Genomic DNA, 21,491 nt, shown 5'->3' with positions numbered 1-21,491 from the left:
GCCACGTGCCTGAGAGAGGAAGGTGTGCACTTAGAGGCAGGCAGTCCCCATAGTCTGGCTAGGGAGCCAGGCCCTCTAACCCCTCAGAGAGCTGGCAGCTTCATCATTGTCAGGTAGGCAGGTTGGTGGTGGACCTGGTGTGAATGAGGACTTAACGCGCGTCAGTGAGTCATAGTGAAACTGGGCAGGTGTTGGTTAGGTGAAGTCTGAGTGCTGAGAATGTTCAAGTGGGTCACAGACTGCTGAGCTGAGCCCTCTTGGCAGGGAGATAAGGGAGTAAGACCCACTGCCCAGGAGGGTTGGTGGCTGGAGGGTGGGAAGAAGAGGGAGGGAGAGAGCTGGGAGAGAAGGCGCTGGCTGGAGAAGGGGTGGGGAGGGCTCAGGCTTCCTTGAAGTTCTTCATCCTCCAGGTCTCCAGGGTCCATCAGGGGGCTGTTCAAGCCACTTCCCAAGCTCCTAGATTATTTTCTTTCTTCCTGAACCTCAGTGTCCCCTTCATTCCCAGAGGGTGGTCCCTGGGGCCCCAGGAAGTGGGGATGTTTCTGAATGAGCATGACTTTGAGGGAACCTGTGTGTAGGCTGTGGGTGGGATTAACCTGAGACCCAAAGATTTAGGAATCAAGTCTTTATTTTGTGGGGGAGGGTATAGCTCAGTGGTAGAGCACATGCTTAGCATGCAAGAGGTCCTGGGTTTAATCCCTAGTACTTCTAAACATAAACAAATGAATAAACTTAGTTACACACTCCGCCCCCTCTCCAAAAAAAATAAAAAGGAACTCTTAATAACTAGGGCCGCTTCCCCTACCTGACAAATGGTGGAAATATGTCCCTTGGAGGGGGCGGTGAGGAAGGGACTTGCCCAGAGTGACGCAGTGAGGGCCAGAAACAGGACTGGGAGTTGGGGGGCTGCTCACGACCTGTTCCTGTACCCCGACCCCCACAGCAGTGTCAGGGAGGTGGTGTCCAGGGGCCTCTGTCCTCATAGCACCTTACTCAGGGCTCCCACCCTCACCTTCTCTCCTCTATCTGTGTTTCCCCAAGCGCCAAGGGTTTTTGTCTGCCTCTGTGTGTTTGTGTCTGCTGAACTCCACTTGGCTTCACTGGGGACTGAGAAGGATTTGAGGGGCTGTGTTTGTCCGCTGCCTGTGGTGGAACAGGGCACAGGTCCAAACAATGTCCACAGCTGGGACGTCTGGTACATCATTGTGGGCTGTCTGAATGTATGGAATAGCGGATGGATGAGTAGATGGGTGGGTGGCTGGCTGGGTGGATGGAGGGCTAATCAATGCAGAGACAGCTAGATGGGTGGCTGCATGACTGCGTGAAAGGATGGGTAATTTCCCCCAGGCAGCAGAGCCAAATTTCCTGGCCATACCAACTGTTCTTGCAAACCATCCCCATTCAACCCACTCCTATGACTCAAAGGCCTGGAATAGCTGGTTTTGAACACTTTCTCCTTGGAGCAGAGGTGAGGAAGAAGATGCCGGGCTCTCAGCTCTGTAGCAGGGGGGGCTGGCCCACCCCCTCATCACGGTTTCCCTTCCCAGGCTGCCCAGGCCTCCTTTTGTTACCAGATAAGGTGTATGGTATAATGATGGCCCCTGTGAATGCTCAGAGAGAATGCTCGCTCTGCTGTACTGGCTGTTAGTTCAACCCCAGGGGCACAGATTTGCTGCTCCCAGCTGGACAGGCCCTTCGGGGCCATATTCTGGCGGCCAACCAGCTTCCCCAGGGGACTGAGCAGGAGTTAATCCTTCGAGAGCAGCCTTGTGGGATGTTCCAAGAGTCAAGGGCTTTTGTCTCCCAGAGCTCAGACTCCTTCCCTGTGATTCTCCTGGTCTGTGTTGCCTCGACCTGGGAGCCCATGTGGCTACGAGGTGATGGTGGGGTCCCTCCGTGCTAAACTGCCCCTGCTCTCTGCCTGCTCCTTCTTCCTCCCTCTCCCACTCTGACCTCTGGCTCCCAGGTCTGTCAGTATCCCTGAGAAGCATGGCCCTAGGATTGCCATGTGGCCCTAGATGGGGCTAGACCTGACCCAGAGTGACTGAGCAAGAGAGGAGGGCTGGCTTGGAGGTTGGATTCTGTGTGGACAGTTGGGCCCTCACCCCTGGCTGCCAAACCTTTTCTCACATATTTATCCATTCTCAAGACAAGTATTTATTGAGTGACTACCTTGTGCCCAGCAGTGTGCTGGATACCAAGGGACAGAGGAAACCAAAAGAGACATGATCCCTGTCCAGGAAGGCTGACAAACTAACAATTATAACTCAGGGTGCTGAGTGCTGCAAGAGGAGAGGAGCAGGAGCAGAGGGCCCTGGGAGCCGAGGAGGGAGGGAGGCTACCTAACCCAAGGTGGATTCAGGGAAGACTTCCTGGAGGAAGAGTTATGCCAACCCAGATGGGAAGCCAGGCAGGCAGAAGAGAGAGGAGTGTTCCAGACAGGGGGAATGGCATGCGTGGATGGGTACTTTCCCCCCAGACAATAGAGTTGGGCCCCTTGACCTCCTCCCAGCCATGAGAGCTGGTTCCCAACAACTCCCTTCCCCCATAGTGACACCAGATCCCTGAGACACCTGGATCCTTGATCACCTGCCCGGGGGGCTGAGAGAGTTTGGCTCGTTCAGGGAACCGATACGGGTTAGTGTTGCTGAGCGGTGGAGTGTGATAGGGCTGTGAGGAGACGTGAGGTGGGGCCCTGAGTGTGGAAGCTGATCCTGAGAACATAGCGTGTTGGGTGGAGGTCAGTGAGGAGGCTGCTCAGGCCGCAGGGTGGAAACTAATCCTGCCATTCCATCCTCCCCCACTCCTATCACAGTCCTCCTGGACTGACGGCAAACAGACAACAGACAGATTCGTGGGTACCAGCTGGCTTTATTGGACACATTGGACAGCATGGAATCTGATCATGCAGAGGCTGTGCTTCTGCCACACTCACCCTTTCTCACACTCACACTCACAGTGACACTCCTGCCCAGCTGGGTTAGGTCTGGGGCAGGGGAGCTGGAGGCCTGGTCCTCCCTTCTAGTCCTTGATTCTCTCGCGTGCCAGTGATTCACATCCCTTCACTGGGACACGGCACTCCCTCTGGGGCTGGGACTCTTGTGGGCTAACTGCTGGAGCCCTTGGCCTGGGGGAGGAAGGAGAGGCAGGTCATGGGCTGGGGTCTTGGGCAGGGGCTTGGAGGGAGGAGGCAGGGCTGGGGAGGGCGGGGCTTGCCTTGGCAGAGCTCCTCTGCAGTCTCCGGATGATGCGGACCACCCAGGGCTGGTTTGGGGGTGCACAGAGCTGGCGACCTCTTAGCGTGGTGAACCTGGAGTCAGAGGTCAGAGGTCAGAGAAAAAAGCCCTGGAACCTAGCTTCCTGCCAGGCCCTGGTGTGAGGGGCAGTGGCCGGAGACCACATCTGGGAACCTGTATCTGGGGCTTTTTTGCAGGGGGTGGGCTTGGCAAGGAGAAAGATAAGAGAGATAAGAAGGTAGGGGTGGGTTTCAGCAGGGGCTGATGGGGGGGATGAAGGGGACACGCTCCTCCCACCACTCACACCACGGCAGGCACCCGGCAGCCATCCTTGAGGAGCAGGTAGCGAAAGCCTTGCACCAGGTTCCCGGGGATGGGGCGCTGGGTCACAGACAGGCAGCAGTCTTCAGCGTCGTTGGCACCTCCCAGAGCTGGAGCCAGGTCAGGGAAAAGAAGGTAGTGTCAGGACACGGACCCTGAGGAGGGCAGGCCACAGCTCTAAGTAGGACTAAGGACACCTGTGTGTGTGTGTGTGTGTGTGTGTGTGGTGGCAACTAGACCTGATTGTATTCAGCCAATGTGCACCAGTATGGCCCTGCTGGTGGCTAAATGTATGGAAGTATTTCTAAGCTGCTTGGCTGCCCTGAGCCCCACAAAAGCCTTCCTGCTGCCCTGATCACCCTCACCTCTTTCCCAAGTCCTTTTAACTTCTCCACAAATGAAGAGTTAATGCTGGTCACAGTGTTGGTGGGGGGATGGGTGGGAGGTGGGGTTGCTGGAGGCTGGTGTTAGCAGAACTTAAAAATCGTTTAAGATTTTGTCTCTTAGCCCTGCTTCAGTGTCTCCCATTCTCTCCACCTTTAGCAAATATATACTGTTCTCTCCTTCTGCCTGGGAGACTGAGGCAGCAGGAAACAGAGCCTGCAGAGGGACAGGTAGTCTCAGGCCCTGGATACATCAAGAGACAGATGTGCTCAGGGGCCCAGGTCCAGGCACACTCACCGGCACACACACAGGGCACTGGAAACCTCCAGGTTCACTGAAACATGCAGCCCTAACCCAGAGTGTCCCTCACATCCAGCACCAGGCAGTCTGAGATGGACACAGCCCCGCAACCTTCCGCCACCCTAAGCCTCCCCTCAGCCTTACCAGAGGACGTCCAGAGGATCAGCAGGCTGAGGGCCAGCAGTGCGGCTGCATGGGATGCCATGGAGGGTGAGCAGAGACGAACTGCCAGTGAGTGTGTGAGCGGGAGTGAGTCTGGGTGAGGGCAAGAGTCCGTGTGGAGCTGAGACTTGGCTGGGAGAGGGAGGGAGTGCTGGGATGTGGGGTGAGAGGGGTTTGGGCATGTGAGAGTGGAGGCTGGATGAGGCTGCCACTGCCTCTTATTTATGGCTCAGAACTTTCACTTTCTCTGCCGAGAAATTCCCCTCCAAGTCCGTTCCGTGGATTCCCCTCTGGCCCCCTCTTTCTGACAGAACCTGACCCTGCCCTCCCTCTTCCCCTCTCTTCTGCTTCCCTTGGCTTCAGCTCTGAAAACCTAAGCACTCGGCAGTCTGGCCAAGAGAAGGGGACCCTGTGCTGTCGGCTCCAGGGAGAGTCTGCACTGTCACCTCACTGGTGACATTTGCACTGTCAACCACAGGGCGGGCCTCCAGAGTGGATGGTTAGGATGGAGGGGTCAGACTGAGGAGTGGCGCATCCTTCCCTCGGTTTATCCCTCATCCTCACTCTCTTCTCTGGTTCTTCTCTGGGGTGCTGCTGGTGGTGCAGAAGACTCTCTGGTGCCCTCAGAACAACTCTGAAGCCTGGGGTGGCCTCCCCAGGTCATTATGGTGCCTGCCCATGCATCATCTGGGAACCAGTCTCTCCTGTGGGACAAGCAGAGTTGCAGGAATGTTCCTTGGAAGGAGGCCCAGCACCCCATCCCACATCTCAGGCCCCTGGGATTCAACCTCCTGACTCAGCAAGCACTGTCTCTTTCTCTAGTTACCATTTTCATATTCCCAACACCTGGGTCAACACAACAGCTGGAGGGAGCCTGGCCTGGCATAGCCCCCTTCATCTTTCCTTTCCTCTCGATCCTGGGAACCAAGAGGGGATTTCTAAGGAGAGGGGCTGGCCAGCTCATATGCACACAAATCCCCGAATTTCAGAGAATTGATAGATGGGGTGGGGAGAGGAGTGATTTCTCATCCTTATGAGAAAGACCAGAGATGGACCAGAAGAGAAGGCCTCAAAAGGGAAATTAATATGTGGGACATCCATTCAACCATCCTTACCTGAGCTCTGGGCCTTCTGTTGGATGGGGGCAATGCTTCCCTCATTAGTTTCTGACTTCCTGTTCTTTCCATCTATTAATGACACTACTACTAATAGCAGTAATATTTCCGTGTATTTACTCTGTGTGAGGCTCTGTACCAAGGACAATTTACCCCTGTTACCTTGCTTAACTTTCTCAACCAAACCAGGAGGTAGTTTTTATTATTATCATATCCCTATCTCTGTTTACACATAAGGAATGAGGCTCAGAGCACAAGATCACAAAGCAAATACGTGTCCTGGACCCAGGTGTCTTTACTCTAAAGTTACAGTCTTTACCACTATCCCACACTGCCGGTCTACCATTGATCACAGAGCAGCACAGGGAAGTGAGATTACAGATAGCTTGCCGAGGCTGCGATTCGGAGTCCATGCTTGCTAGCTGTGTGACCATGTGCAGATTATCCAGTTTCAGCTTAGTGTCCTTATCTGTAAAACAGAAATGGTAATAGATCTACTTCTTAGGATTAAATAAGGTAATGTGAGCAAAGCCCATTGTTTAGAGGGCTCAATATTAACCATTATTATTCTGTGCTTTTATTCAAATATCTCTCAGTTCATCCCTCTATCCATCTTTCCATTGACCCTTGTGCTTATGGTGGTTCTGATTATTTGTTGCCCTACCGCCCTCCATTCTCCTCTCATCTCTGCCCTGCTCTGTTCTCTGGAAGGGTGATTTCTAGGGACAGTATTACTCAGGATCCCTTATCCTTTACCTTCTGTTTGGGTTTGGCCCATGGGAGGCAGCAGCAGATTAGTGGCAGGAGAGAGAGGTTGAGGCATTAATTCTCTGAATCCTTCCTCTTGCTATAGTTCTGACAGTGAGTGATTTACTGTCCGGCACTTGTTCTTAAAGGGTGGTCTTTGGACAGCAGCATCAGCATCAGCATCACCTGGAGCTTGTTAGAAATGCAAATTCTGAGGTCCTACTCCAGACCTGCCGGAATAATTTGTCTTTTAACACATCCTCGGTGGCAGTGAGAACCACTGGGCTGCAGTTACAGGTTCTTTTGGGTTGCCGCCTCTCCGTGGGTTTATCTCTAAGACTCCTGAAATACTGTCCCTTTTTCTGGCCCCTTCAGGCCTTGGTATGGTAATGGTTTCCCACTAAATGCTAAACGCTGAGTGCCTCACCATTCTGTGTTGGTTCCACCTCTTAAATAGCCTCTTTATTAAAATCTTTCTGGTTAAACTTTTTTTGAGTTTGCCATCTGTTTCCTGCCAGGATCCTGACTGATACAGTAAATGGTACCAGAAAAGATCCCAGGAAATAGTTTCTAAAATAGAATCCTAGGTTTGGGTTGCTCTATTTGCTGAGTGCATAGACAATCTCCTTGGGTGGGGAAAGGGGATGCTAGTAATCCGGAGCATGCAGAAGCATCACCATCACTTAAGACTATCATCAAGTGAGGTACAGGGTGGAATGCGGTTGGAGGGAATGACATTAGGAGAGAAAACGCCTGAGGCACTTAATTGTTATGGCCACAAATGGTGATTTCAAATGGCCATTTCGTATATTGTTGGGTCCACTGCCTGTTCCTGATTATGCTGGCAAAATTACATAAGAAAAAGAAAAGTTTAATACCATAAAATTTTAATTCAAGTTACGATGGAGATCCAGACCACCATTTTGGAATTCTTTTTTTTTTTTTACTTGAAGTAGAGTTGATTTACAATGTTGTATTAGTTTCTGGTGTACATCAAAGCGATTCACTTATATCTGTATATATGTATGTATGTGTATATATATATACACACACACATATATATATTCTTTTTTAGATTCTTTTCCATCATAGGTTATTATAAGGTGTTGATTATAGTTCCCTGTGCTATACAGTAGGACTTTGTTTATCTATTTTATATACAGTAGTGTGTATCTGTTACCTGCAAGCTCCTAATTTATCCTCCCCTCCTAATTTATCCCCCTTTACTATGGAATTCTTAAGTAATCTTTATTTTATGTGGCCACATGGCAGATAGGGCTATAGATCAAGCCCAAGAGCTGATTGTATGTGTCGTAGAGTTGCAACACCAGGCAAATGAGCAAACTCTACTGTATTCCTAATACTAGAATAAGGGCACTGAGACTTGGGATGGGGACATTTAGGCAGAGATGAACAAAGCTGAGAATTTCAGTCCTTTAAGTTCCCTTAAACCTTCCTTGTTGGTAGAAGAACACTTTTCCCCCTGCAAACCATGAATGATCCAGCCTTCCATTAGAAAAAATTTTTTTGATTTTTATTGAAGTATAGTTGATTTACAGTGTTGTATTAGTTTCAGGTGTACAGCATGGTGTGATTCAGTTATACATATACATACATATATATTCTTTTTCAGATTCTTTTCCATTATAGATTATTACAAGATATTGAATATACTTCCCTGTGCTATATAGTAGGTCCTTGTTGTTTACCTATTTATATATAGTACTTTGTTTCTGCTAATCCCAAACTCCCAATTTATCCCTCCTCACCACCCCTTTCCCCATTGGTAACCATAGTTTGTTTTCTATGTCTGTGAGTCCATTTCTGGTTTGTAAATAAGTTCATTTGTATCATTTTTAAAGATTCCACATATAAGTGATATCATATGATATTTGCCTTTCTCTGACTTATTTCACTTAGTATGATAAAAAATGTTTTTAATAGCTCTCTGGCAAAAGGCATGCCTATCCTCTTCAGGACCCACCCTGACCACTCCCCAGAGTCTCCATCCCCACACTGAGATTTTGATTCTAACATTGCCTAGACAGGAATGTACAAGGTAAGCTCTAAGAACAAAAGTGTATACACTGAAGGAGTTGCAGGTACCTGTCAGCTGTATTGGGAGAATCCTGTGGACCAGTGAGGAAGAATTGATTGATGTGGTTGCCTTTCCCCAGGATTTGGGTATTCCTGTATTAGCTGAGCACCTGGGAGTGGTGTTAATAATCTGTCGGAGTGGTTACTGGAAATCCAACTCAACAAGTGGCTTATGATCAATGGGGCTGAGGTGCTAGAACCTCACTGACATATCGTAGAGCAGCACTCCTCAAGCTTTGGTGTGCACGTGATCCATCAGGGGTCTTGTTAAACTGCAGATTCTGATTCAGTAGGTCCTGGTCAAATCCAAGCTGTGTCTCTAACAAACTTCTAAGTGATGCTGATGCTGCTGGTCCGCAGACTATACTTTGAGATGCAAAACAAAGGAAGGTGGGCAAAGGTTAGGGAGATGGGAATGTTGGAGGGCCCCTCTTATGTGCAACCACTAACTTCTGAAGGGCCCCGGAAGATAATTCCTTCTCCAAGGCAATAAGAAAAGCACTGGTGGTGGGAACACTAGCTTTGAAAAGCACTGTAGTGATTTCTTTAGTATGTAGGAGGTGTGAATGGAAGATGCTGTCTTGGGACTGGGCACTTTTATTTCAAGGAGAAAATGGAATTTTTGAGAGGCAGAGTCCAGATGCTCACCTTATGAGCAATAAGATGAATGAAATTTCTCTATAAGCTGCAGGGACAAGTGGTAATCACTGTGCTTTGCCCATAAGGAGCTGTGGTGGTAGCTCACTGATCATAGGGTTCCTAGGAATGAAATAGAGGGACAACTTACTGGTGTGCTATTTAACCCATATAATTGGACATTCTTAGGTCTGATTGGGAGAAACTTGATCCAAATTGTATTGGGGATTTACAGTCTTCTCCCCAGTTCCTTGACCTAAATCAGTTCCCCAGACCTGAACCCCCTCGATTGGGTTGGGGGTAGGAAGGCCTGAGTCTTTTCACAGATGGAGTCTATAAATCTTTCTTCTAGTCAGTCGTTCTCAAAGTGCGGTCCCCGGGCCAGCAGCACCAGCATCACCTGGGAACTTGTCAGAAACGCAAATTCTTGGGCTCTGCCTCAACTCCACTGAATCAGGAACTCTGGGGGTGGCCTAGCAACCTGTATTCGAACAAGCCTTTCTGGTGATTTTGATACATGCTAAAATTTGAGAATCAATGCTCTACGCCTTCCCTTGAGAGATATGTAGTCATTTGCCAGAGTGACTGTGAATGGGGAACAGAAAAAAATTAAGATCTTTGGGAGATTATTAGATACTGTCACATGTTAATACTAGTCTTGGGAACCCCAAACCCCATTGTGATCCACTAGTCAGAGCGAGGGTTTATGGAGGTCAGGTGATAGAAGGATCTTGGTCCAGGTCCATCTCACAGTGAGTCTGTAAGACCTACCTGATGGTTATTTCTCTAGTTTCAGAATGTATAGTGGGAATAAGCATACTTGGTAATTAGCAAAATCTCCACCTGGTTCCTTGACCATGGAGTGAGGAAAATTATGGTAGGGAGGGCCAAGCGGAAGTCCTTTGAACGGTGTCTGCCCTACCACATTCCCCACTACAATAGTAAACTTAAAACAGTGCTTTGTTGCTACAGAAGATGCATAGATTAGAGCACCTGTAAAGTTGTAAAGATGCTTCAGCCCTTGGTACAGCGTATTACAGCTAATCATCTAGCCCATGCCTACTTTCTGTACCAGTCACTTAAATACCATTGAAATCCATTCCTATTCCTATTCAACTGTCATGACAGAAACACACCTTCACTGTTTTACCTTGGGATATGTCAACTTTCCTGTTCTGATCATCATAAGATAATCTTGTTATCCCACAGAATATCAGAGTGGCCCTTTAAACTGATGGCATTATGCTTCCGGGGGCAAAAGAAGTAGCAATCGCCCTATGTGCCTTAGTAAGACCCAAGTATATCAGAGGGAGAGAAAGAAATCCTTCAAAAATTCAGGATCCTGCCACATGGGTGAAATTTTTAGGCTATTGGAGGTAGAGAGGAGCTTAAAAACAGTGGTCTGGGGAATGTTGCTCCTTCACCATGAAGAGGCACAACCCCTCAAAGACAGTTTGGATTTTGGAGGCAACATATATCATATTTAGATGTAGTGCAGCAACATATTTATTGAATAAGGCATAAAGCTGATGATTCTGAATGAGGTCTGAGCAAGGAAGGGGTCTGAAACAGGTCTAAGTCCAGGGAAATTTGCCTGGCTACTTAAGCCTTATGACTCATAAACCCAGTGAAGTTGTGGCAGAGAAAGGCCGTTATAAGGAGCCCCAGGAAGAGGATTAGAGCAAAGACCCTTAGGGAGTTGGAGTAAGGCCATACCTCTGCTGCTTATGACTCTTTTCTATTTGAAAATCAGTTCCTGATTTGCCACTGGGCCCTGGTCTAAAACTCAGACTATAGATCACCCAGTGACAATGCCCCCTGGGGTGTTATCTATAGCAAATCATATAGTCGGACGTGCATGACAGCATTCCATTATCGAACGAACATTGTACACTTGAGACCAGGCCTTAGAAGTTTCAGAAGGCATGGGTAAAAACAGGGGTGTGTGGCCCAGATTCCTACTTGTTTCGTTTTCTGCTTCTGCTTCTGCTTCTGATTACACTTATGCCTTCATGGAGAAGTTTTCTACAAACAGTTAAGAGAGAGAGAAAATGCATGGTCTTGATTTTCAGATGGGTTTCAAAGGTATGCTGGCATCAGTCAGGAGCAGAAGATTGCTCACATTCAGGGGTGGCCCTGAAAGACAATGGTGAAGGGAAGTGCTCTCAGTGGGCAGGATTTTAGTCTATACATTTAATGTCCACTTTGGCAAGAAAGAGAGATGGCCTGAAGTTTGGAGCTATACTAACTCATGGGCAATGGCTGCCCACAACAACCCTGCCCTCACCTCTGTAAATGGACCCTTCACTAAATTCTTTTCTATTAAACCTTTTGGGTCATGCCACTTGTTTCCCACCAAGATCTTGAATGGTACAAGAGAATGTTTACAATAGTCTAGACATGGAAGCAACATAAATGTCCATCAACAGATGAAGGGATAAAGAAGATACAGTATATTTATACAAGGGAATATTACTCAGCCATAAAAAGAATGAAATAATGCCATTCACAGCAACATGGATGGACCTAGAGATTATCATACTAAGTGAAGTAAATCAGACAAAGACAAATACCATATGATATCATTTATATGCAGAATCTAAAAAAAACTATACACATGAACTTATCTATAAAACAGAAAGAGATTCATAGAAAACAAACTTACAGTTACCAAAGGCGGGGGGTGGGGAGGGATAAATTAGGAGTTTGGGATTACAAACAAACTACTATATACAGAATTTATAAACAAGATCCTACTGTATATATAGCACAGGGAACTACATTCAGTACCTTGAAATAACCTATAATGAAAAAGAATATGATAAAGAATATATATATATATGTATAACTGAATCACTATGCTGTACACCAGAAACTAACACAAAATTGTAAATCAAGTAAACATCAATTAAAAAAAGTATTACAGTGCAGAGCTGGCATAGAGGTTTCAGTTAAATTTCAGTACTATCTTCCCGGAATGCCTGTGGGGAAAGATCCTGAGAATCAGCAGCAAAGAGTGAAAAAAAAATGAAATAATAATAAACAAGGGATTATACCACTTTCATTCAATAAATATTTATGAGGGCTTCCTATGTTCCAGAAACTGTTCTTGGCACTGGCACACAGCAGTAAACAAAACAGACAGACAGTCCTACTCCTGTGAAGTTTTTATTCTAATGAAGGTGACAGGCAATAAGCAAACGAGAAAAAAAAAACAGTATGTCAGAGAGCAGTAAGCGCGATGAAGAAAAATAAAGAAGGCCAGAGGGATAGCGGGTATTAGGGAGGGTGGTCACAGAAGAATTTTCTGATTACATTTGAGCAGAGATCTGATCTGAAGCAGGTGAGGGAGAGAGCCATGCAGAGATGTGGGGAAGATGTTCCAGGAGAGAAAACAGCAAGTGTGAAAGTCTTGAGGCAACAGTGTGTTGGAGGAATAGAAAGGAGGCCAATGTTATAGGAGGAAATTGAGCAAAGAGTACAATGGTAGGAGATACAGTCAGGTAATAACATGGGTCATATAGTGTAGGGCTTTGTAGGCTGTTGCAGGGTTTAAGTTCTACTCTCAGTGAGATGAGTTTTGAACAGTGACATAATCTCACATGTTTTAAAGGCTCCCCCTGGCTGTTGGATGGAGGATCGACCAAAGTGGTATAGAAGCCTGGAGGCGGGATTGAAGGCAACGGCAACAATCCAGGGAGGACAGGAGATTGCTGGGAGTCGTTGAGAAGTGGTCAGATTCTGGAAATACTTTGAAGGTAGAGCCAATGGGCTCTGCTCTCAGAGTTCAGCAAAGTATATAAGAGAAAGAAGAGAAAGAGACAGAGAAAATATGGCAACGTTTCTGGCTTAAGCAATGTGATGGTTGGAGTTACATCTACCCAGATGTAGAGGACTGCAGAGGAGTGGGTTTGTGGGAAGGCCTAGCACGGTGGTCATCCAGCCCAGATCTCAGGCCCCGGGCCCCATGGGTGGAAGATTTAAGGCAACAACTCCCAAGCCTTTGGTTTAGATGGTCCACTGGAGGGGGGAGTGGGGGGAGGTTGGAGACCAGGGAGGTGGGTAGGTCTGTAACAGTTTCTGACCAGGCACATAGAGCCCTCAGTGTGCTATATGCTTCACCTAGTTCACCCTCTTCTCAGCCAAGTGGGTTCCTGGTTCAGTGTGAACTCTGGACAAATCTCCCAGCTCAGGGCAGTTCAACCCAGCCTGGCACCACACTCTTCCGAGAAGCCCGCGCAGCTTTCATGCTCCCTGGTCTGATCAAATCCATGCCTCAGGGGTCGCAGATCTTGGATAGAGGGCATTTTAGCCATTGGGGCAGGGAAGAGAGCAGCTGGGCCTGGGAAGGCAACCAAGGCCAGGTAGAGGTGGGAGTACAGAGGGGTAAAGGGTTGTGGGGGGAGGATCTAGATTAGATACTTAGTAAATGTCTGTTGAATGTATGAATGTGCGTCTCCCGAGCTGTGTCCATGGGACTGAGCGTGACTGTTGTGCCTGTCATCCATGTGTGTGAGCTGTCTGTGGCTGTGTCTACGTCTGTGTGCCTGACTGATGTACCTCCCCTCCCTGGCCTGCAGAGGGCGCCCCTGGCCGGGAAGGAAGCTCTAGAGGGGGCGCGGCCCTGGCGGAGGGGCAGGGGTACGCTGGCGAGCGAGGGGGTGCTATAGCAAGGATGGAGCGCGGCCCGGACCGGGCGGGCTCCCCAGAGAGGCTGGGAAGGGCGTTGGGCCCTAAGTCCGTGGGCCTGGCATTGCCCCTCGTGCTCTTCGCTGCTCCAGGCCCCCGCTGGTCCCGTGGCCGAGGGTCCCGCCCCGGGTCCCGGCGCGCGGGCGGAACGTGCGGAGTAGAGGCTCGGGCTGTGGGTGGGACCCGCAACCCCGCGGACCTGGGGTCAGCGTGGGCCCAGGAGCCCCCGGGCGGCGGTTACCCGGGCCCAGCTCAGCGGCCGTCCCGCCAGATTTCCGCCCCTCGGGCCTCGAACCCGCGGGTACTCGGGTTGTGACGGTGTTTGTGAGTATTTGTCTCCCCAACCCCAGATATTCCCAGCTTATCCTGAGTCCAAGCCCTACCCAATGTGGAAGATATGAAATAATGTTTATATTAAAGGCCAAAGTACATTCACATTTCCTCTGGGACTCCCTTCGCGGCATGAATACCCGCACTCGGGTTAAACTTCGTAATTACGGTGCTAACTCTGAAAATGGGTTCTTTAACGGAGGTTTATTGAAAGCCTGTGTGCTCGGGGCGATGCTTGGTGTCTGAGGATGAAGTGCTTTCACCTGGATAAGGACGGAAAGCGAGTTTGGCCTGCTCATCAGTGGACGCAGGAAAATGACAGACCTCTGGGCTAGCATGAAACACATTTGAGGACAAATAATAAAGATTAAAAAAAAAAAAAAGAAAAAGAAAAACTGACCCCAGAAAGATGAAGGAAATGAGAACAGCAGTATTCAACCCACAAACTTGTTTGCCTTTGGAGAACCGAGGACCGCCGCGACGATGCTGCCTCCTGGTGGCGGAGCCTGGCAATCAGGCCTAGTGGAGCTTCGCATCCATTGGGTGTATTCTGAACCCAAATTGGCGCCGGCTGCTCAGGTGACCGCAAGTGGAGTTCGGTGATTCATCTAATGTTGGATTGAATTTTATTATTAGCAGAATTCATGACTGTAGAGCAAAAGTCTTAAAGAACATGGCAGCAGAGTTTCCCTTGCGTGTTTCTGTCTGCCACCAACTGAGAAATGGAGGAAAACTAAGTTTTCAGCTTCTTGACATAGCTAACAGTCTCTGTAGGGGAATTGTAGAATAGCCTCCAACTGAAGAATTCCAAATATAGGCATTAGAAAAAGGCTTGGCAGTTTGAGCACCCATAAAAATGGTAATTCATCAGTCAAGACTGATGCCAAAGGACAGAAACATTGATGATTTTTTTTTTTAACAAAACAGCATCACTTTGTTCCCAAATACAAGGAGAAATAACACTTGGACGTGGGAAAGAAAAAGAACTTCACAGAAGAGGCCAGCTGAAGCTGAAGACATTTTTACAGGTAAATGATTAAAGCTAGGAAACAAATTAATTTTGAGGTATCATAAATAGCAAATGTAGACCCAGTTCCCCTGACCTTCCTGTACCATAAAGCAAAACAGAAGATACCAAGTGTGTTGGTGGAGCTTGCTGGTAGCCCCATAATACCCCATGTTTAATTTTTAAAAGAAGTGTCACAAGCAAGATGCTAACTGTATTGGTGATCATGTCCCTCTAAAGGCTGGATTGATGAGTAAAGAATGAAACAGTGGCTAGCCAAAGCGTGGTCCAGGTATCATGAAGGGAGGGAAGTGGTAAGAAATCTGGTTGCTTAGTTTGGAATTAGTTTCCAGATCGTATGACTGAAGTTGTTAAGACATTTCTATTAGCTGTATTCCTGGGAGATCTTACTAGCCCCATCCCTCCTTTACGTTTGTTTCAAAGAGGCCCTTAAAGGATTCATAAAGAAAGAATGAACTAGGGGAAACAGGAGGCTTCAGATTCTGAGGCAACACTGACAAGAAGGAGCTGGCCCACCATTTCATAAGAGTGTGTGTGTGTGTGTGCACCTGTGCGTGCATGGTGTTATTTCCTGGAAAAGATAGTGCTAAAATCATTTTAAAAAAAATCATATCAATAGTTTTCTGGATTGCACTGAGAATGACTTATTGTTAGAAGATAGTAATGACTCAGTTTTAAAGCAGTGACATGCTTTAGTACTTCAACGTTAAAGGAAAATTCAGGATTCTAAGGATTATGATGAGTTTTCGTGTTTGCGGGATTATGGTTTTGTACATTTTGGGGATGATTGATATTTAGAATTTTCTTCTTCTTTTTGCATTCCTAGTAAAAGCCATTAATTGTCTTTCTGTTGAATACTGGCATACTAGTATTCAGTAAAATACTTATTTTTACTGTGTGCATGAGCAAGGCATTGGAAATCCTCCAACTTTATAATTTCATTTTATGCTTTGCACTTATTTTTACTGAAATATTTATTTATCTAAGCAGCAATTTTCTGGAAAGTTGTTTTATCTCCTCTCCCATTGGGTCCTTGTGAATTTATGCCTTTACAAACATGCACACCAGAAGCATTTACTGTAGTTTTAGTTAGGACTCAGGAGTGAAAATAAATGCATGTGTTTAATTTGCCATCGTTCCCCTGAACTCCTACTTGTCTTTGAATTTAATGGCGTTGATCTTTGCCCCTTATGGTTTGTGTTTTATGGTTTATCTTCTACCTCAAGATTATAAACACGCTGACCTGTATTTTCTTCTATCACGTATATTTTAAACATTAGCTCTTTAATCCTATGATGAGGTGTGAAAAATATTGGAGCTATGATAATGAGAAGGTAGAGGTATTTAAAAAAGGGAAAACAATTAGAATCTTTAAGAAAAACAAAAATCTGAGTGGCAAAGGGAAAGTAAGCATAACACACTACTTTGCTCTGCAGTGAACGAGTGAACGGCATTTGCCTGGTCATCATAAAGTCAAGTCTGATCACTATCTAAATATAGTGGTATAGCTATATTTAGAGGGTAAAGTGACAGGAAAAGAGGGTTAGTAAGGGAGCTAAATCTCCACTTTTTATAATAGGAAGTCAATTGATCACTTTAAAAATAGGTAAATCAAGAAGCAGAGGTATGAACAGAGTATTTAGACATATGGCACTAACTCCTAGAAAAAGTAGCTTAAGAGTTAACAGTTGCAGGAAATGCTTGTTCAGAATAAGCCTTTTGGTACTTTTTGATTTTTTTTTTAACCATGACTAGGTATTATTTGATTTTTGGGGGATTATGCACCTTACAGAAAGAAAGAAAAAAAGGACAGTATTGTCAAAGATGAAGACAGCCAAGGAGAGTGGGGACTCTTTCTCTGATGGAATAAATATCATATTGCATGCCTCCTCAGGGCAGGGCTTGAGGCAAATACCAAGTATGCAATATGGCAGGATAATTTAGTGAAATATGAAGTTTTGTTTTGTTCTGCCTATGTTTTTCTTTCTCTTTTTACTGATGTATTCCTTTTCTCTTTAGAGCAAAAAGGGTTTCAGTAGGGCTGAGAGTAGAGGCACCCTGATATCAGAGTCCTTTACTGCCTTTGTAAAAGTCAAAAGCAAATCTGGGAAGAGATTATACCTTGGAGGGACTGGGAAGAGAGAGGGTTTTGGAAAGAGTTCCCTAAGACTGGAGAGGGGGTTGGTGTGTACATCCAGCCAGTGTAGGCAAAGGACTCTAATCACTGGCTGTGATGAAGCAAGTGGCAGGACCTGAGTAGTTGGCTCTGGGGGGTGTCCGGGGAAGCCTGGTCCAAGCCAAGAGGCTGTCAGCTGAACTCCCATGGCTCAATTGTGCCACAGGGCTGAGAGCTTGAGAGTCCGGGGGGAGTCATACCTACTGGGAACACAGGGACCACAGCATTCACTGGTGAGACGGATGTCCAGTGATGGGATGGTGTTGGGGGCACAGAGGAAGCCTCCCCTGTGCCTTTCTGTTTCTGTGAGCTTTGCACAGCCCTTGGCAGATGGGATTTCAAGAGCTCCAGCAAGCCCACCTGGCTTGGAGTAGTTTGATTGAAAGAACATTTTAAAGTGCAATAAATCTTGCACATCTGAGTTTGGAGATTTAAGATCACACCTGCTGCACAAGGCTAGGTAGGGAGGAGCCCCTGTCTTCACTGGCCTCGGGAGGAGCGGACAGCGAATATCTGAATGACTTTATAATGGGTAAGTGCCGTGGTCTGCTCAGGCACTGGTGGATGGAAAAGGTGGTGGGGCAGCCAGCCACTTCCAGCTCCTTGCCCCTCTCCCAGGATCTGTTCCCTTCTTTCCCACATGGCCTGGCCCCATCTGGTAGTCCTCTCTCTCCCAGCCTCGGGATGGAGTGGAGAATAGGAGGACCTCTGCTCTGGGGAGGGAGAGGTAGCGGAGAGCCAGACTGCAGTCTTTTTGGAGAGGAGACTGATTTATATCTGAATTCTGAGGTTCCAGATACCTGCCATGGGACACTTGTTCCTTGGCCTCAAGAAGTTAAAGGGGCTGAAGTACCCTGGGCCCCAGCCACAGGAGAAAGGAGAAAAGGGAAAGGGAGGCCGCTTTCCCAGCTGGAAGGGAGCTGAGGGAGGAATGGAGAGCCTGGCTAGGAACTGAGAGCACACAGCCCCATTACACAATGAGGAGAGGCCAGGGGCCCAGCGTCACTGATCAGGCCGGAATCTTCTTGGTCTTTGGGAGGATGGGGGCTCTCGAGGTCTCCCAGGGCTGGAACTCAGGTTTCAGTAGAACTTGTTTGCCTATGTTACAGGTGGGCCCAGGCTCCAGCCACCCTCCTGGGGACCCTCCCAAAGAGGTACTTGGAGGCTCATATTCTGTTGGTCCCAAGAAAAGGGGAGGTAGTCCCTGGTGAAGCTGGGAGTGAGAGAATGCTGGACGGAATCTGGGGAGGGATCTCTTCTGGGTTTGCAGAGCTTTTGGGGATGAGTTCCCCGGGGGCCAGTGTCTCTCCATTGGCAGGGATTTCTCAGAGACCAGGAGCAGCCTAGGCCCATCCTGTCTGTCAGCGTTCCTTTTGCTGCCCACAGATCTGGACACCTGGGAAGAAAGGATTCTCTGGATGGGTGAGAACATAGAATTCGCCACCCTGAGCTCTTGGCCAGGAGCCCAGCGTGTGTGACCCCACCCTGTGGTGTCACTGGCTTCTCTGTGGACATAAACAGACAGGAACAGATACTTGGGAAGAAGGCTGGAATGGCTCTTTATTTGCTTAGGTATAAATCATATTTACAAAGACTAGGTGGGGTGCAGTGGGGAGCAGGGTCAGGTCCAGGGCTCTGAGTGACCTTCCCTCAGAGGGGACAGTCCTGCTGCCCCTCACACTTCCTGGAGGACATTCCCTTCTCTGCTTCTCTAGGCCTGGCCTGGTGTGGGCATCTCAGCCATGTAGGGGAGGGTAGGAGTACAGAAGGGCTGGTTGAAATTGGAGAAGGGGTGAGAAGCTGGACAAGGTCAGCATGGGGTGGCTGCTCCGGGGCCCCCGAGTCCTCCCTCTCTCCTGGCCCACTTCTTGTCCCTTGGGTTGGGGCTCCAAGCCCTGGTGAGACTGGTGGGGGCCTCCTGGGCTCCAGGCTGGTCACTGGGCTATAACCCCTTTGGGTTCTTCGTCCTGGGAGGGCAGAAGAGGGCTTTGAGGGGATGATCAAGGCTCCCTTTCACTTCTCTCCCCCTGTCCCTTCAGCTTCCTCACCTCTTAGAGCCTTTGGAGCCCTTTCCCTTCTTGTCAGACTTGGAGGCCCTCTTGTCCTTGCTGCCCTGGCGGGCTGGTGACTTGTCCAGACGCTTCATCAGCTGCTGCACCCAGGCCTCCTTAGGGTCTGCACATAGCTCCGGCTGAGAGCTCTTCCGAGGCAAGAACCTGTGGTTCGGGGGTTAGCAAGCCTGTCCTAGTCTTGCCCACCATGCCCTCCCCACTCAGGTGCCAGCCTGTACCCGCCCCCTTGCACCCACTTACAGGATAGCCGGGATGGGGCAACCCAGGCTTGGTTCCTGCTTCCGGTAGCCGAGGACAATTTTGTTGGGAATCTTCTTTTGGCTGTACTTGAGGCAGCAGTCCTGTGCTCCTCCATCACTGCCTGCAAGTGGATTCACCGGGAGCGAGGGGCTGCTTATAGGCTCCCACTCAGGCCTCTCCAGCCCCTTGCTCCCATTCTAGGCAACTCCCTCCTTAATACCTTGGATCTGGAGTATGCAGAAGGCCAGGACCAGGACAAGGACGCTCAGAACCAGTGACTGAGCCATGGCCGCAGTAGAGCTTGGCTGAGGCAGACAGCTCCAAGTTGGGGGTCCGTGTATGGGCTAGGGCTGGTGTGCTGCCTATTTATGCAGGCGGACACTTTCACTTCCCCCATCCCCAGCCACTGTCCAGGCAAGAAGAGGGCTCTCCCTCCTTTTCCTTCCTGAGAGGCAGATCCTTTCTTGGCACTCAGCCTCACTAGTATGTGGAAATGCAAACTTCACACGGCCAGTCAGTGTCCCCAGGCCACCAGAGTACCTCCTCAATATCATTTCTGAAAGGCCCTCCTTCCTTTCCCAGCCACTGCCTTGGTGCAGGCCTCACCACCTCTCCTCTGGAACACTGCGATTGCCACCTCGTTTCACTCCAGGCTCCACGCTCTCCCCTTCCTTCAAGCAGGGTGAGGACTTTTCCAAAATTATAAATCTGATTATTGAATTGTGAGAGTTCATTGTACATTCTGAATAATAGACCCTTATCAAATATATTATTTGTAAGTATTTCCTCCCATTCTGTGGGTTGTTTTTTCACTCTCTTGACAGTGTCCTTTGATGCATAAAATTTTTAAATTTCGATGAAGTTCAGTTTATTTTTAATTCTGTTGCCTATGTTTTTCGTGTCATATTTAAGAAACCATTGCCAAGTCCAAGGCTATGAAGATTTCCTCCTATGTTTTTCCCCCAGTTTTACTGAGGTATAATTGACAAAATTGTATACATTTAAAGTGTACAATGTAATGATTTGATACATGTATACATTGAGAAATAATTACCACAATCGAGTTAATTAACACCTCCATCACTTCACATAGTTATACCTTTTCCTTTTTTTGTAGTGAGAATGCTTGAGATCTACTTTCTTAGCAGATTTCAAGTATACAATACAGTATTATTGCCTACAGTCACCATGCTGTACATTCGATCCTCAGAACTTACTAATTTCATAACTGAAAGTTTGTACCCTTTGACAAACATGTCCCCATTTCCCCAACCCCAGCCCCTGGCAACCACCATTTTACTCTGTTTCTATGTGTTTGGCTTTTTGTTTTGATTCCACATGTAAGTGATATATAGTATTTGTGTTTCTCTGACGTACTTCACTTAGTATATCCTCCAGGTTCATCCATATTGTCACAAATGTCAGGGTTTCCTTCTTTTTCTTATGGCTGAATAATATTCCATGGTGTGTGTGTGTGTGTGTGTGTGTGTATGTATATATATATGTATATGTATGTGTGTATATTTATTTACCACATCTTCTGTATCCATTCATCCATTAACAGGCACTCAGGCTGTTTCCATATCTTGGCTATTGTGAATAATAATGCAACGAATAAGGTAGTACATATATCACTTCAAGGGAGTTATTTGATTTCCTTTGGAAATATGCCCAGAAATGGGATTGCTGGATCATGTGGCAGTTCTATTTTTAATTTTTTGAGGGGCTGCCATACTGCTTTCCATTATGACTGTACCAGTTTACATTCTCAATGCAAAAATGTTCCATTTTCTCCACATCTTTCCCAGCATTTGTTATCTCTTACGTTATTGATAATAGCTACTTAAACAGGTATGGTATATCTCATTGTGGTTTTGATTTGCATTTCCTTAATGATTAGTGATGTTGAGCATCTTTTCATATACCTGTTGGTGATTTGTGTATCTTCTTAGGAAAACT

The 21,491-nt window shown here is 47.6% G+C and overlaps 2 protein-coding genes and 1 long non-coding RNA gene across 9 annotated transcripts in view; 1 reads left to right on the top strand and 2 right to left on the bottom strand.

The window, feature by feature from the left end:
• The window catches only part of LOC116279952 (uncharacterized), a 132,061-nt gene that overhangs the window by 12,377 nt on the left and 98,193 nt on the right, over window positions 1-21,491 (top strand). For all 7 annotated transcript variants that reach the window (XR_012071855.1, XR_012071858.1, XR_012071856.1 and 4 more), the window contains 2 exons: window positions 4,318-4,451; window positions 14,945-15,045. This is a non-coding gene — a long non-coding RNA (uncharacterized lncRNA). The remainder of the gene's footprint in view (window positions 1-4,317; window positions 4,452-14,944; window positions 15,046-21,491) is intronic.
• Window positions 2,860-4,516, bottom strand: CCL19 (C-C motif chemokine ligand 19). Its single transcript, XM_006216839.4, has 4 exons — window positions 4,386-4,516; window positions 3,541-3,667; window positions 3,217-3,310; window positions 2,860-3,127 (listed from the first exon to the last, which is right to left on the bottom strand). The coding sequence occupies exons 1-4, from the start codon at window positions 4,444-4,446 to the stop codon at window positions 3,107-3,109; spliced, it is 303 nt and encodes a 100-aa protein (XP_006216901.1). The 5' UTR covers window positions 4,447-4,516; the 3' UTR covers window positions 2,860-3,106.
• CCL21 (C-C motif chemokine ligand 21) lies at window positions 18,756-19,897 on the bottom strand. Its single transcript, XM_006216838.4, has 4 exons — window positions 19,753-19,897; window positions 19,533-19,653; window positions 19,269-19,436; window positions 18,756-19,187 (listed from the first exon to the last, which is right to left on the bottom strand). Exons 1-4 carry the CDS (start codon window positions 19,817-19,819, stop codon window positions 19,163-19,165), a joined length of 381 nt encoding a protein of 126 aa, XP_006216900.1. The 5' UTR covers window positions 19,820-19,897; the 3' UTR covers window positions 18,756-19,162.

Source organism: Vicugna pacos, chromosome 4 (assembly GCF_048564905.1).
Source record: "Vicugna pacos chromosome 4, VicPac4, whole genome shotgun sequence".
NCBI classification, from domain to species: Eukaryota; Metazoa; Chordata; class Mammalia; order Artiodactyla; family Camelidae; genus Vicugna; species Vicugna pacos.
This window is presented reverse-complemented; position numbering and strand designations above follow the sequence as displayed.